At 41.7% G+C, this 14,419-nt stretch overlaps 1 protein-coding gene across 1 annotated transcript in view; it reads left to right on the top strand.

Annotated features, from left to right (window-relative positions):
* Nucleotides 1-14,419, top strand: part of marchf4b (membrane associated ring-CH-type finger 4b) — a 76,775-nt gene that overhangs the window by 36,171 nt on the left and 26,185 nt on the right. Inside the window, exons 2-3 of the mRNA XM_060928873.1 lie at nucleotides 5,714-5,869; nucleotides 6,177-6,369. Coding sequence (XP_060784856.1) covers nucleotides 5,714-5,869; nucleotides 6,177-6,369 — 349 coding nt within the window. The remainder of the gene's footprint in view (nucleotides 1-5,713; nucleotides 5,870-6,176; nucleotides 6,370-14,419) is intronic.

The raw sequence follows: 14,419 nt of genomic DNA, 5'->3' as shown, positions 1-14,419 counted from the left end.
TATGTCATCTATGTTGTATTCTGAATAAAATATGGAATTTTGAAACGTCCACATCATTGCATTCCGTTTTTATTTACAATTTGTACTTTGTCCCAACTTTTTTGGAATCGGGGTTGTATTATGCTCTAGTGTATTGTGGTCTCGGTCAATTTGTTTGCATTTCTCCACAAAAATTATGCCAATGTAGGATAAGAAAAGGAATCAAAATAAAGTAGTGGCTAGTTTTTTGCCTGTTTATTTAAAAAAATATATTTACCTGCGGGCGGCACGGTGGTGTAGTGGTTAGCACTGTCGCCTCACAGCAAGAAGGTCCTGGGTTCGAGCCCCGTGGCCGGCGAGGGCCTTTCTGTGTGGAGTTTGCATGTTCTCCCCGTGTCCGCGTGGGTTTCCTCCGGATGCTCCGGTTTCCCCCACAGTCCAAAGACATGCAGGTTAGGTTAACTGGTGACTCTAAATTGACCGTAGGTGTGAATGTGAGTGTGAATGGTTGTCTGTGTCTATGTGTCAGCCCTGTGATGACCTGGCGACTTGTCCAGGGTGTACCCCGCCTTTCGCCCGTAGTCAGCTGGGATAGGCTCCAGCTTGCCTGCGACCCTGTAGAACAGGATAAAGCGGCTAGAGATAATGAGATGAGATCTTTATATGTTTATAATATATAATTATATATATTGTATAAATATATTATATATATTATATATTATATTTTATATATATAAAATAATATATAATTTATATATTTATATATATTTATTTATTTATTATAATGTAGTTATTTATTTGTAACTACATTAAAACTAATACTGGATTGAGGTGGAGAAATTGTAAAACCATTAGCTAACACTGGGCAAGTAAAAGCTCCGTCTGTTGTCAAGTCCCATCTTTGGTTGCCCAGAGACCTGCCTAGGCTAAAAAGTGGTAGCTAACCTATCACAGCATATCACAGTGGCAGATAATATAGCTTTCAAATGCTTTTTGTAGCCAGTGAGGGGTATTTCTGTTATTTTTAAGGCATTTCCAACCACTATTCATTGCTGAACGCATGTCGTTGAGATATTCTTGGTCTATCCTGCATGCACAAGATTTCACTGATGTACAAGTTAAGAGATTGTGATGGCAAGTCCAAAAACTCCAGCTTGCATTTCTTAGTAGTTCATGGTGGATTTTGAGGTATGTTTTTGGACCATTGTCTTGCTATAAATGAGCAATTCCAGCGTTATGGACGTGACACTTGAACTCAAAATGGCAACAAATGACCCAGTGCATGTTTTATTGTCTCCCAGTATTTAAACAGGTGTTGCATATTTTAAGGCTGTACCATACTGGAGAAGTGATAGAACAAGAACAATTCCCATAGTACATCTAGGGCATGCCAGAAAATGCCAATAAAAGATGCGTTATGGATGTGACAGAAAAAGTATCACTTTTCTTGGGTGACTGTACATTTTTATCAAACTCTGTGAAATCGTAAACCTAATGTCGAAATGGAGATATCCATTTGATAGAGGGGTCCAAGGTGAATATTAAAAAATCTTTGTTTAAAATATTTTGTATTTCATGCAGAGTTTTGGAAGGAAAAGTCAGCGTTATGGATGTGACGAAATTCCGTTATGGATGTGACGCGTCTGAAATAGACATGGCGTATGTTTAGAAAATCAGCAATTTAACCACCATAACCCTTTGAAAAACTCTCTAAATATCAGCTAAAACTATCAAAGTTCTTAAATAATATTTAGGATGGCTATTGTTTTGCTGTTTTGTGGATTTTAGCATACATTTCTGTGGCTTGTGGCAATAATATAGAATTGTACATGATCAAAGTTGATTTTAGCTTGGGGTTTACATTATAAGAAAGAAAGACTGACAGTGACGTATTAGGTTGGTTACAAATTGGTTCAGCTTGTTCACATCTGTAAAATACAGGCCTAGGTGATATCTCTGGGAGTGGTTTTAATGTATTACATGTTGCTTTATTTTTGCATGGTGAGGTTGACATTTACATGGAATTGCCCAAATCCAGTTTCTTGTCAATTTCAATTTCTTGACTAACTCTTTTCTTTCTCCAAACATACTTTTGGTAATTCTGTCAAATGGAACAAATCCCATTTTTATCACAACAGTTCATTTCACTTTTATCCAAAGTACACTATATTGCCAAAAGTATTTGCTCACCTGCCTTGACTCGCATATGAGCTTAAGTGACATCCCATTCCTAATCCATAGGGTTCAATATGACGTCGGTCCACCCTTTGCAGCTAGAACAGATTCAACTCTTCTGGGAAGGCTGTCCACAAGGTTTAGGAGTGTGTTTATGGGAATTTTTGATCATTCTGCCAGAAGCGCATTTGTGAGGTCACACACTGATGTTGGATGAGAAGGCCTGGCTCTCAGTCTCCACTCTAATTCATCCCAAAGGTGTTCTGTCAGGTTGAGGTCAGGACTCTGTGCAGGCCAGTCAAGTTCATCCACACCAGACTCTGTCATCCATGTCTTTATTGACCTTGCTTTGTGCACTGGTGCACAGTCATGTTGGAAGAGGAAGGGGCCAGCTCCAAACTGTAAAAACAGTCTGCATGCCTAGGTGCTTGATTTTATACACCTGTGGCCATGGAAGTGATTGGAACACCCGATTCCGATAATTTGGATGGGTGAGCAAATACTTTTGGCAATATAGTGTATCTCTGGCTTATCTGGTTGTTTTGCATTCTTCAGATGTTGAGTTTTGTGTCACAGGTAAGGTTTCCTTCTGATGACTCTTCCATGCAGACCATTTTTATGCAAGCAATGCTGCATACCAGAACAGTGTACCACCACTGCAGTGTCAGCTAAACCTTCCTGCAGGTCTTTGCTCTCGTATGTGGGTATTGCTTTGCGAGTGTGGCCAGCATATTTGAGAGTTTCCTTGGTCAACCAGATTTGATTTTGACAGTGCCCCCTTTCTTAATGACATTTTGGACAGTATAAATTGCAAGATGGAAGCACTTTAATATCTTTTTTACAGACTTCTTATGAGTCAGAGAATGTATTATGCTCTGATGACATCCATCCATCCATCCATAACCACTTATCCTGTTCTACAGGGTCGCAGGCAAGCTGGAGCCTATCCCAGCTGACTATGGGTGAGAGGCGGGGTACACCCTGGACAAGTCACCAGATAATCGCAGGGCTGACACAAAGAGCCAAACAACCATTCACACCTACGGTCAATTTAGAGTCACCAGTTAACCTAACCTGCATGTCTTTGGACTGTGGGGGAAACCGGAGCACCCGGAGGAAACCCACGCGGACACGGGGAGAACATGCAAACTCCATGCAGAAAGGCCCTCACCGGCCACGGGGCTCAAACCCAGAACCTTCTTGCTGTGAGGCGACAGTGCTAACCACTACACCACCGTGCCACCCATTCTGATGGCAATTAACAGTTATTCCATGAAATTAAGTTGCGCATAAGCTGAGAGCCAACGAGGTGCATCGCACCGAGCATTTTTATTTTTATTTTTTGCAAATTCGATAAATAAAAACTTTATACAAATGTCCAACAAAATAATTTCCATTGAGAATATAAACAAACCAGCGAAATGACAGGAGCAATGCTATAATAATAAAAAAAAATAAAAATGCTATAATAATAATTCTTGAAAAATTATTTTTTTAAAAAGAAGCGTTCTTACCATCAAATACTTTTATTCCATATTTTGTTGCTTTTTTGTGTGTTTTTCAGGGTTTTGTTTTCGAGTAGAGTTTTTATTTTGTTCTCGGTTGGTTCAGCAACACGCTCTGCCATTTTGTTTTTCTCTGCTCACGGTATATGAGCTGATATCCTAGTGGTAGAGTAGCCAATCAGAGCACGCGATTGCTCAGATCCAGTGAATGTGGATAGAATAATTCCTAATAGTAATTCTTGACTTGGGGGGCGGCACGGTGGTGTAGTGGTTAGCGCTGTCGCCTCACAGCAAGAAGGTCTGGGTTCGAGCCCCGTGGCCGGCGAGGGCCTTTCTGTGCGGAGTTTGCATGTTCTCCCTGTGTCCGCGTGGGTTTCCTCCGGGTGCTCCGGTTTCCCCCACAGTCCAAAGACATGCAGGTTAGGTTAACTGGTGACTCTAAATTGACCGTAGGTGTGAATGTGAGTGTGAATGGTTGTCTGTGTCTATGTGTCAGCCCTGTGATGACCTGGTGACTTGTCCAGGGTGTACCCCGCCTTTCCCCGTAGTCAGCTGGGATAGGCTCCAGCTTGCCTGCGACCCTGTAGAAGGATAAAGCGGCGACAGATAATGAGATGAGATGAGAATTCTTGACATGAGTAAAGAGTTCGAAAGAGTCAATTCAGGTTTAACAAGTAAACTAAGTTCTGAGACTTTATAGCTGGAAAGATGTCCAAACTTTAACACATGCCATAATTACTACTGATTGTGTTTTCTGGTTTTTAAGTTGATCAAATATAACGTAACTATCCATTAACATTTGCAGAAAATGACATTTTTAAAAGTAGTTGCTGTGAGGTTGTGTTTACCTTTCATTTCGAAAATCAACAAAATATAGAATAGAAAATAGAATAGAATAGAAAATAGAATAGAAAACACTTTTATTGCCAGGTGTGTGGACACACACGAGGAATTTGACTCCGGTTCACTTAACTCTCATAGTACAAAAACAGATAAGAAAGCGTAAACACAAAACAAACAAACAAGCAAACAACAACAACAAAAATAGGTGCATAGTGCAAAGTAATCCAGGTAAGTCAAGTATGGAATAGTTAAATAAATATAAAGTATACAGTGTGCACAGAATGACGGTATAAGTGTTCAGATATTTTACAGGTGATATTACTGATATATGAATCTGGATTTTAGCTGTGGTATCGCCGGGATTCAAGCATGCACTCTCTGTATACTCTGAGGCTCATCAGATTTAAATGTATATGCCAAAAGAAAACTTTAGTTTGCAAAAGTCAATTAACAGTAAGGTTTTTTTTTCTTTTTCCAGTTGTTCAACCAACTTGTCCAGTGGGCAACTACAACTAAAAACCAATGACCCAGCCATGACATCTGCTTGTCCTGGCCTACTTAACAATTATTCCACGAAATCAAGTTGTACATGAGCTGATAGCCAACGAGGCGCATAGCACTGAGTCGGCTATAAACCGTGTACGACAAGATTGAGTGGAATAACTGTTTTATTCTATCCATATTCACTGGATTTTGAGAAACAGAGCATTTTTATTTTTATTTTCTGCAAATTCGATAAATAAAAACTTTATATAAAACGTCCGACAAAATCATTTCCGCTTCACAGGCACGTGACAAATTGCATACATGCATAGTAAAATATTTAAATTTGACAAGATTTATATCAACAGTCGATCAATGAAAACACATTTTGTGGAAAAAAAAATTAAGCTTCAAACTTTTCGAGTAGAGTTTTTATTTCGTCCTCGGTTGGTTCAGCAAAACACTTGGCCATTTTGTTTTTCTCTACTCACGGTATATGAGCTGATATCCTAGTAGTAGGGTAGCCAATCAGAGCATGCGATTGCTCATATCCAGTGAATGTGGATAGAATAATTATGTATATGTCCTCTCCTGAATAAATTGACTGGTTTTAGGATTCTAATGTGTTGAGAATGAAATGGCTGACCCATGTAACTGTGTGTGTGTGTGTGTGTGTGTGTGTGTGTGTGTGTGTGTGTGTGTGTGTGTGTGTGTGTGTGTAAAATCAGGGGGAGTTGCTGAGTCCATGTCGCTGTAGTGGCTCTGTCCGCAGCACTCATCAGCCCTGTCTAATTAAGTGGATCAGTGAGAGAGGCTCCTGGACATGTGAGCTTTGCTACTATAAGTACCAGGTCATCGCCATAAGCACAAAGAATCCCTTACAAGTAAGTTTCCACTCTCACACTCTCTCTCAGCCTCTGTATTTGTACAAAAACTCAGCTCCGCCAACATGTCCTAAATCTAAATCTGCGTCAGCCTTCACAGAAATGGAATCTGAGCAAAAGGATTACAAAGTCAACAACATTTTTCAGTCTTTAGAGGCTGTTTGCCTGGAGATGGTTTAAACGTATCTTCAGACCTCTCACGATTAATGATGATAGTCTGCTGAAAAGTTATGACACGTTTTTTTTTTCTTTACAAAGTAAGAAAAATGTCACTTATGTAACCATTTTCCTTCTTCACTTCTCAAAGTGGCAGGCCATCTCACTGACTGTAATAGAGAAGGTTCAGATTGCAGCAGCCATCTTGGGCTCGCTGTTTCTCATTGCCAGTATATCATGGCTGGTGTGGTCTTCACTCAGTCCTTCAGCTAAGTGGCAGCGCCAGGACCTGCTCTTTCAGATCTGCTATGGCATGTACGGCTTCATGGATGTGGTGTGTATCGGTGAGTATCTTTCCCTGGGATCTCTCCTTGTGTTGTCGTCATATCACGTCCCTTCATGTCCAGATCAATTCAAATAGTGGATAGTGCAATAAGACATGGTATGAATTCTAATCCGAATCCAGAACTATGAGTTGTACACTGGTTGAGTTTCCGATCACATCGTCCCTGTAAAAGTACGAGTTCTCTGGAGCTTTTGCGGTGGGAACATCACTTCGCATTTAATGCTCACGTTAATATTCAACACTAACATCAGTGATAACGATAGACGGGTTTCATTCTTAGTGTTTGGTTTTTTTGGTGACAGAATTTTCCAGATTTTATATTGTACTTATTACCTCGCCCGGGACAGAGTCCACCAGGGGGCGAGGTATTGTTTCCGGTGGGGTTTGTTTGTTTATTTTTGTTAATTATATTATGGGAAAACAGCTGGACCAATCTTCATGAAACTTTCAGGATAGATGGGCGTTGGTCTCAAATAGAACCTCCAACATTTTGAGGGTCATCCGGTCAAGGTCACCAAAAAGGTCAAAATCGTTTTTTCACGATACCTTCTTTCATATTCATTCAGATGTGTTCTGATTGGCTGAGAGCAGTACGGTGTGTTCTGGTTGGCTGAGAGCAGTATGGTGCACGAATGTGAATCAGAATCATGTTTATTGGCCAAGTATGTTCACACACAAACACAAAATCAAGGTCAAGGTCACCAAAAAGGTCAAAATCATTTTTTTCGTGATATCTTCCTTCACATTCATTCAGATGTGTTCTGATTGGCTGAGAGCAGTACGGTGTGTTCTGACTGGCTGAGAGCAATACGGTGTGCAAATGAGAATCAGAACCGTGTTTATTGGCCAAGTATGTTCACACACAAGGTCAAAATCAAGGTCAAGGTCACCAAAAAGGTCAAAATTGGTTTTTTGTGATATTTTCCTTCATATTCATTCAGATGTGTTCTGATTGGCTGAGAGCAGGATGGTTTGTTCTGAAAGGCTACATCCACACGACAATGGCAACGAGATTTTTTTTTTAGCGGGTAAAAAAAAATATCGCGTCCACATGGGCAACGGATCAGTAAAATATCAGGTACATATGGCAACGCAACGCTTGCTGAAAACGATGCAATACACATGCCACACCTCTACGTGCGCTGTAAGGCTACGTTTACATTACGTCAAATCAGCGGATCATCAGATTAACGTTCTTAAAACGATTTGCGTTTACACTAAAACCGTTAGCCGTGCACACAGCAACACCAATACACGGATACGCTCGGCTCCGCAGGCATCCTGCGCTCCAAATCACTCCGCCCTGAACAGCGAGTGCCCTCTGGAGGGTGCGCACTCCGGCCCTGCGCAGTTCACAGAGCACGCGAGTGAAGTGCACAAGCCACGATTCGGGACTGAGCCGCTGTGTGTGTGATCCCAGCGCATATCACTTACTACTTGCAAGTGGAAGGATGGCAAGCCTAAAGACAATCATAACTACACAATGGGCAGTATTTGCATCAGTATTTGCAGTATTTTCATACTTTTATACTCTTTAATGAAAGGTGATACAAGGCGGAAGTCCGCGCCATTTTTCAGCAGTCGCATCACATGACCAACGTCAGCGAATCAGGAAGGTGGATGTCACAGTGACGTTGTCCAATGACAACGCCAGCTAGAGCTCAGCACAGCGTATTCGCGTATCTCAATGTTTACACAGCACCGGACCAGATACGATCTAGATTGAATACGTGGACGCTGGTGGATTCCCGTTTCCCGGCTTTTCCAGGTGGTTTAATGTAAATGGACAGTGCATCCGCGAAGAAAACGAGACAGATACGGTCTAATGTAAACGTAGCCTAAGACAGTCCCATCGGAGACACCAGAACAATAGAAGAAGTAGACGCATGCGCATAAACCCCTTTTTCTACCCGGCGTGAATGAGTGAGTGCTGCTTGTTCTAGTCATGTGGTTGTGACGTCATCGTAAACAAATCCGTTCTACTCATCCAGACGACTTCGCAACGGCGCCGTTGCCAGATTTTTCCACTCTGGAACCCGTTCTCAAAAAATATCATTTTGGGGCACCCAAAACGCCGGTGCCGTGTGGACGCCAGGCCGAAATGCTAAAAAATTTTATCGGATTCACCTGAATCCGTTGCCGTGTGGACAGGGCCTTAGAGCAGTATGGTGTGCGAATGAGAATCAGAATCATGTTTATTGGCCAAGTATGTTCACACACAAGGTCAAAATCAAGGTCACCAAAAAGGTCAAAATAATTTTTTCGCGATATCTTCCTTCATATTCATCATAAGTGCTCCCGGGCGAGGTCTGTTTTGCCTGGCAACATTTGTTGGGAATGTTATCAGACTACCGAAGATCGCTGTGACATGCTGTCGAGTAGAAAAAAAAATTCCAGTACAAAACTACAACTGTATCTACTAAAAAGTGTCAAAATATTAACAACACATTTGGTGCAGTACTCATTTCTCATAATATTGATTATTCTATCCACAGTCACTGGATATGAGCAATTGTGCGCTCTGATTGGCTACTCTACTACTAGGCTATCAGCTCATATACCATGTGTCAGGGTGCAGGCACTTACAGTTACCAGCACAGGTGAGAGCAGGTGTGTCGCAAACTGGAAACGAAATCCAAATCGGCAAACGAAAGCTGTAATCCGGTTCGGGTGAGAGTCGGTCAATCAGCAAGCAGTATGTCAAAGGGCAAGTGAGGAATCAAAGTCAAAATAAACGTAAACAAAGTCAACAGGCGCTAGAAGTCAGACAGGAAGTCAGAAGGCTCGGTATATTCAGGTACGAGACATAGAACAATACTTCGCAGTGACCATTTGTCAATGCTGGGCTTATATAGAGCAGTGATTAGTGAGATGTTGGATAACAGGTGCACTTCCTAGAATTCAGGAGATGAGGGGTGCTGTGGCATTTGGGAAATGTAAAGCAGCCATATTTGGAGGCCGCACCGAACCCGGATTTTCAGCGCTATTACGGACACCGTGAGTAGAGAAAAACAAAATGGTGGCACGTGTTGCTGAACCAACCGAGGATGAAATAAAAACTCTACTCGAAAACAAAACCCCAAAAAATACAAAAAAAAAGCAACAAAATATGGAATGAAACTATTTGATGGTAAGAACATATCTTTTTCTTTCAGGAATTATTTTCAGAGCTTTTTTCACAAATTGCTACTGTCATTTCGCTGGTTTGTTTTGTATTCTAAGCGGAAATGATTTTGTCGGACATTTTGTATGAAGTTTTTATTTATCGAATTTGCAAAAAAATAAATAAAATAAAAATGCTCTGTTTCTCAAAATCCAGTGAATGTGGATAGAATAAAACAGTTATTCCACTCAATCTCATCGTACATGGCTTATAGCTGACTCGGTGCTATGCGCCTCATCAGCTTTCAGCTCATGTACGACACGAGTTTGTGGAATAACTGTTAAATATGATAGTATGCACATTGGGATGCGTCCCTGGTTGGATTCTTTTAGAGGTTGTTGGGTTCGAATGATGAATAGTGATGTTACTGTTTCTAGCTCAGCCAACGCTTCCCTGTTCAGAATGGTTGATACTATGGCAAGAAGTGTAAGCAAATTCGACATGAGTATTTGGTTATGTTCACGAGTTGGCTTAGTGGTTAGTGTGTCCGCCTCTCAACCAGGAGCTTGTGAGTTCTACTCGAGGTCAGGTCATCATAAAAATGGTATCTACTGCCATCTGGTGAGGCACACCGTAATACAGATGTGAGTAAGGAGTCAAATTGTTGTGGTTACTGGAGGACTGCCCCCCCCCACTGTAACCCTAGCTATGTAATAGGCGAGAGGCCGAGGGCTATTGAAATGTAGAGTGGCGCCACCCAGTGCACCTTAAAGAAAATATCACGCAAGTAAACAAATTGGGGGCGGCACGGTGGTGTAGTGGTTAGCGCTGTCACCTCACAGCAAGAAGGTCCGGGTTCGAGCCCCGTGGCCGGCGAGGGCCTTTCTGTGCGGAGTTTGCATGTTCTCCCCGTGTCCGCGTGGGTTTCCTCCGGGTGCTCCGGTTTCCCCCACAGTCCAAAGACATGCAGGTTAGGTTAACTGGTGACTCTAAATTGACCGTAGGTGTGAATGTGGGTGTGAATGGTTGTCTGTGTCTATGTGTCAGCCCTGTGATGACCTGGCGACTTGTCCAGGATGTACCCCGCCTTTCGCCCGTAGTCAGCTGGGATAGGCTCCAGCTTGCCTGCGACCCTGTAGAACAGGATAAAGCAGCTAGAGATAATGAGATGAGATGAGTAAACAAATTGAGCTAAAAGTCAGTCTTTATGTCAGTCCTTTATAAAAAAGCTGCATGTTGAATTTGTTCTTAACGATATAACCACTAAAGTGATGAAAACTGACGGGTCTATTTTTTTGTCAGGGAGGCCGCCATAACTCCATCGCACGTAATGTCATTTTCCACGAGCACAACAGAGGTGTACGAGTGCATGCTGTACTCGACTATAGTATAGTACAGCGGGGCGAAGTATTCTATCAGGGATGGTTGGAGACGGATGTAAGTGCAGAATATCTTTATTATAAAGAAAAGTGCAAACAGGCAAACGGTCCAAATCGGCAGGCGTACAGTATATCGTGAACAGTAAAACAGGCAAAAGGTCAAGTGAGGTACAAACAGAATATCGTAGACAGAAGCAGGGTCAAAAAGCGAGGAACAGGAATCAGGAAATGAGTCAGGAAACACGGCTCGGTAATGTGTCACAACAACACAATACTTCGCAAAGTAAGTCTGCATTCTGAGTCCTTTATATAGGAGTGCTGATTGCGCCTTAATCCTGTGCAGGTGTGTGTCATTCACAGTGAGCACGTGAGTCAGTTCAGAGCGCACACTGTCCAGAGCGAGCCTGAGAGTCCTTCTGTTGTGACAGCTAGACTATAGTATAATAATATGGTCTGGCGTGACTTCTCAGTCAATTTGTTTGCATTTCTTCAACAAAATTATGCCAATGCAGGATTAGAAAAGGAACCCAAATAAAGTAGTGGCTAGTTTATTGCCTGTTTATTTAAAAAATATAGATATTTACCTGCTTATCTTCTATTTGTTTGATGCATGACACACTGTGCTGTCGTGCGAAATCCTATGTCACACAGCGCCATGCTCATTTTCGTCTCCTAACACATCCATATATCTGGCTAATCCAGTGTGACCGCACCTAAGGAAATGGCCCAACGGACTGATGTTACAACTTTAACATGTTTTTTAAGCTAAAGTCCACTGAATTTTTTTCATCTGGAACATCTTGTTCATATTATACAGTGGGGCAAAAAAAAGTATTTAGTCAGTCACCGATTGTGCAAGGTCTCCCACTTAAAAAGATGAGAGAGGCCTGTAATTTTCATCATAGGTATACCTCAACTATGAGAGACAGAATGAGAAAAAAAATCCAGAAAATCACATTGTCTGATTTTTAAAGAATTTATTTGCAAATTATGGTGGAAAATAAGTATTTGGTCAATAACAAAAGTTCATCTCAATACTTTGTTATATACCCTTTGTTGGCAATGACAGAGGTCAAACGTTTTCTGTAAGTCTTCACAAGGTTTTCACACACTGTTGCTGGTATTTTGGCCCATTCCTCCATGCAGATCTCCTCTAGAGCAGTGATGTTTTGGGGCTGTCGCTGGGCAACACGGACTTTCAACTCCCTCCAAAGATTTTCTCTGGGGTTGAGATCTGTAGACTGGCTAGGCCACTCCAGGACCTTGAAATGATTCTTACGAAGCCACTCCTTCGTTGCCCGGGCGGTGTGTTTGGGATCATTGTCATGCTGAAAGACCCAGCCACGTTTCATCTTCAATGCCCTTGCTGATGGAAGGAGGTTTTCACTCAAAATCTCACGATACATGGCCCCATTCATTCTTTCCTTTACACGGATCAGTCGTCCTGGTCCCTTTGCAGAAAAACAGCCCCAAAGCATGATGTTTCCACCCCCATGCTTCACAGTAGGTATGGTGTTCTTTGGATGCAACTCAGCATTCTTTCTCCTCCAAACACGACAAGTTGAGTTTTTACCAAAAAGTTCTATTTTGGTTTCATCTGACCATATGACATTCTCCCAATCCTCTTCTGGATCATCCAAATGCTCTCTAGCAAACTTCAGACGGGCCTGGACATGTACTGGCTTAAGCAGGGGGACACGTCTGGCACTGCAGGATTTGAGTCCCTGGCAGCGTAGTGTGTTACTGATGGTAGCCTTTGTTACTTTGGTCCCAGCTCTCTGCAGGTCATTCACTAGGTCCCCCCGTGTGATTCTGGGATTTTTGCTCACCGTTCTTGTGATCATTTTGACCCCACGGGGTGAGATCTTGCGTGGAGCCCCAGATCGAGGGAGATTATCAGTGGTCTTGTATGTCTTTCCATTTTCTAATAATTGCTCCCACAGTTGATTTCTTCACACCAAGCTGCTTACCTATTGCAGATTCAGTCTTCCCAGCCTGGTGCAGGTTTACAATTTTGTTTCTGGTGTCCTTTGACAGCTCTTTGGTCTTGGCCATAGTGGAGTTTGGAGTGTGACTGTTTGAGGTTGTGGACAGGTGTCTTTTATACTGATAACGAGTTCAAACAGGTGCCATTAATACAGGTAATGAGTGGAGGACAGAGGAGCCTCTTAAAGAAGAAGTTACAGGTCTGTGAGAGCCAGAAATCTTGCTTGTTTGTAGGTGACCAAATACTTATTTTACCGAGGAATTTACCAATTAATTCATTAAAAATCCTACAATGTGATTTCCTGGATTCTTTCCCCCATTCTGTCTCTCATAGTTGAGGTATACCTATGATGAAAATTACAGGCCTCTCTCATCTTTTTAAGTGGGAGAACTTGCACAAATGGTGGCTGACTAAATACTTTTTTGCCCCACTGTACATATTAATGTATAATGATGACATTTCATAACCCCGTCATTTCTAAATTTCCTGGTTAATCGCTTTAAGGGACTGGTTAGTACTGGGACAGGAAGCCTGGGAAGACCAGGCCCTGGCATGGGAGGGACTTTGACTTGGTTTATATTATGGAAAGAGCAAAATCTGAAATCACATTTGATACACTCTTTGGTGGAAATGTGCTATTAGTCATCTGAATCCAAATGAGATGAACATTACCTTACGATGTCCTTGGAAACTGAGCGAGGGCATCATTGTGTCGTTTGAGGAATGCTATTTCATGAAATGTAGCTTTTTTTATTCATGTTATTTTGGATAATAAGCTCATTAGACAAAAAAATGTCTGTAAATAAATAAGGCAGTGCCTTATTGTACAATGTCATAGGTGATGCACCAGGGCAGATTTAACTTGGTATAAAACCAGATGGTCAGTCGTTGGCCAGGTGTTCAGTTCGATCTCTGAGCTTCATGTCCAAGCAGAATACAATACTTTCCAGGATGACAAGTGTAGAGTGTATAGTCCTGAATGTGTGTGTGACTTGTTTGACAAGCAGGATGGAACTGAGACAGTTCAAAAAAAAAAAGTTTGTGGGATAATTTGGAACAGCTGGTGAAACACCACAAACTCTGGCTGAATTGCACCCAGTCAGCGGAATAACGGGCTAAAATTGACAGGACCTCAGAACAATCTTGCCATCTTTTTCTGACAGGAACGATGCTGCTAATATGGTCAGGGATGGTGTAAGTAAGTAAGTATTAGGAAAGAAATTATGTGACTTTTTTTTTTTTTGGTCTGGAGAAACTCCAAATCCAAGTCAAAATCTGAGATTCATACTTCGAGTCAGGTTTATTTTTATAGCACTTTTAACAATACACATTGTCGCAAAGCAGCTTTGCAGAATTTTAATGACTTTAAACAAGTGCTAATTTTATCCCTAATCTATCCCCAATGAGCAAGCCTGTGGCGACGGTGGCAAGGAAAACTCCTTCAGACAATATGAGGAAGAAACCTCGAGAGGAACCAGACTCAAAAGGGAACCCATCCTCATTTGGGTGATAACAGACAGACAATGTGATTATAACATTTTTAACAGTTTTAACATGAAGTCTGTTTCGCTGATGTTAT

This window comes from Neoarius graeffei, chromosome 9, assembly GCF_027579695.1.
Source record: "Neoarius graeffei isolate fNeoGra1 chromosome 9, fNeoGra1.pri, whole genome shotgun sequence".
Classification (NCBI taxonomy): Eukaryota; Metazoa; Chordata; class Actinopteri; order Siluriformes; family Ariidae; genus Neoarius; species Neoarius graeffei.
This window is presented reverse-complemented; position numbering and strand designations above follow the sequence as displayed.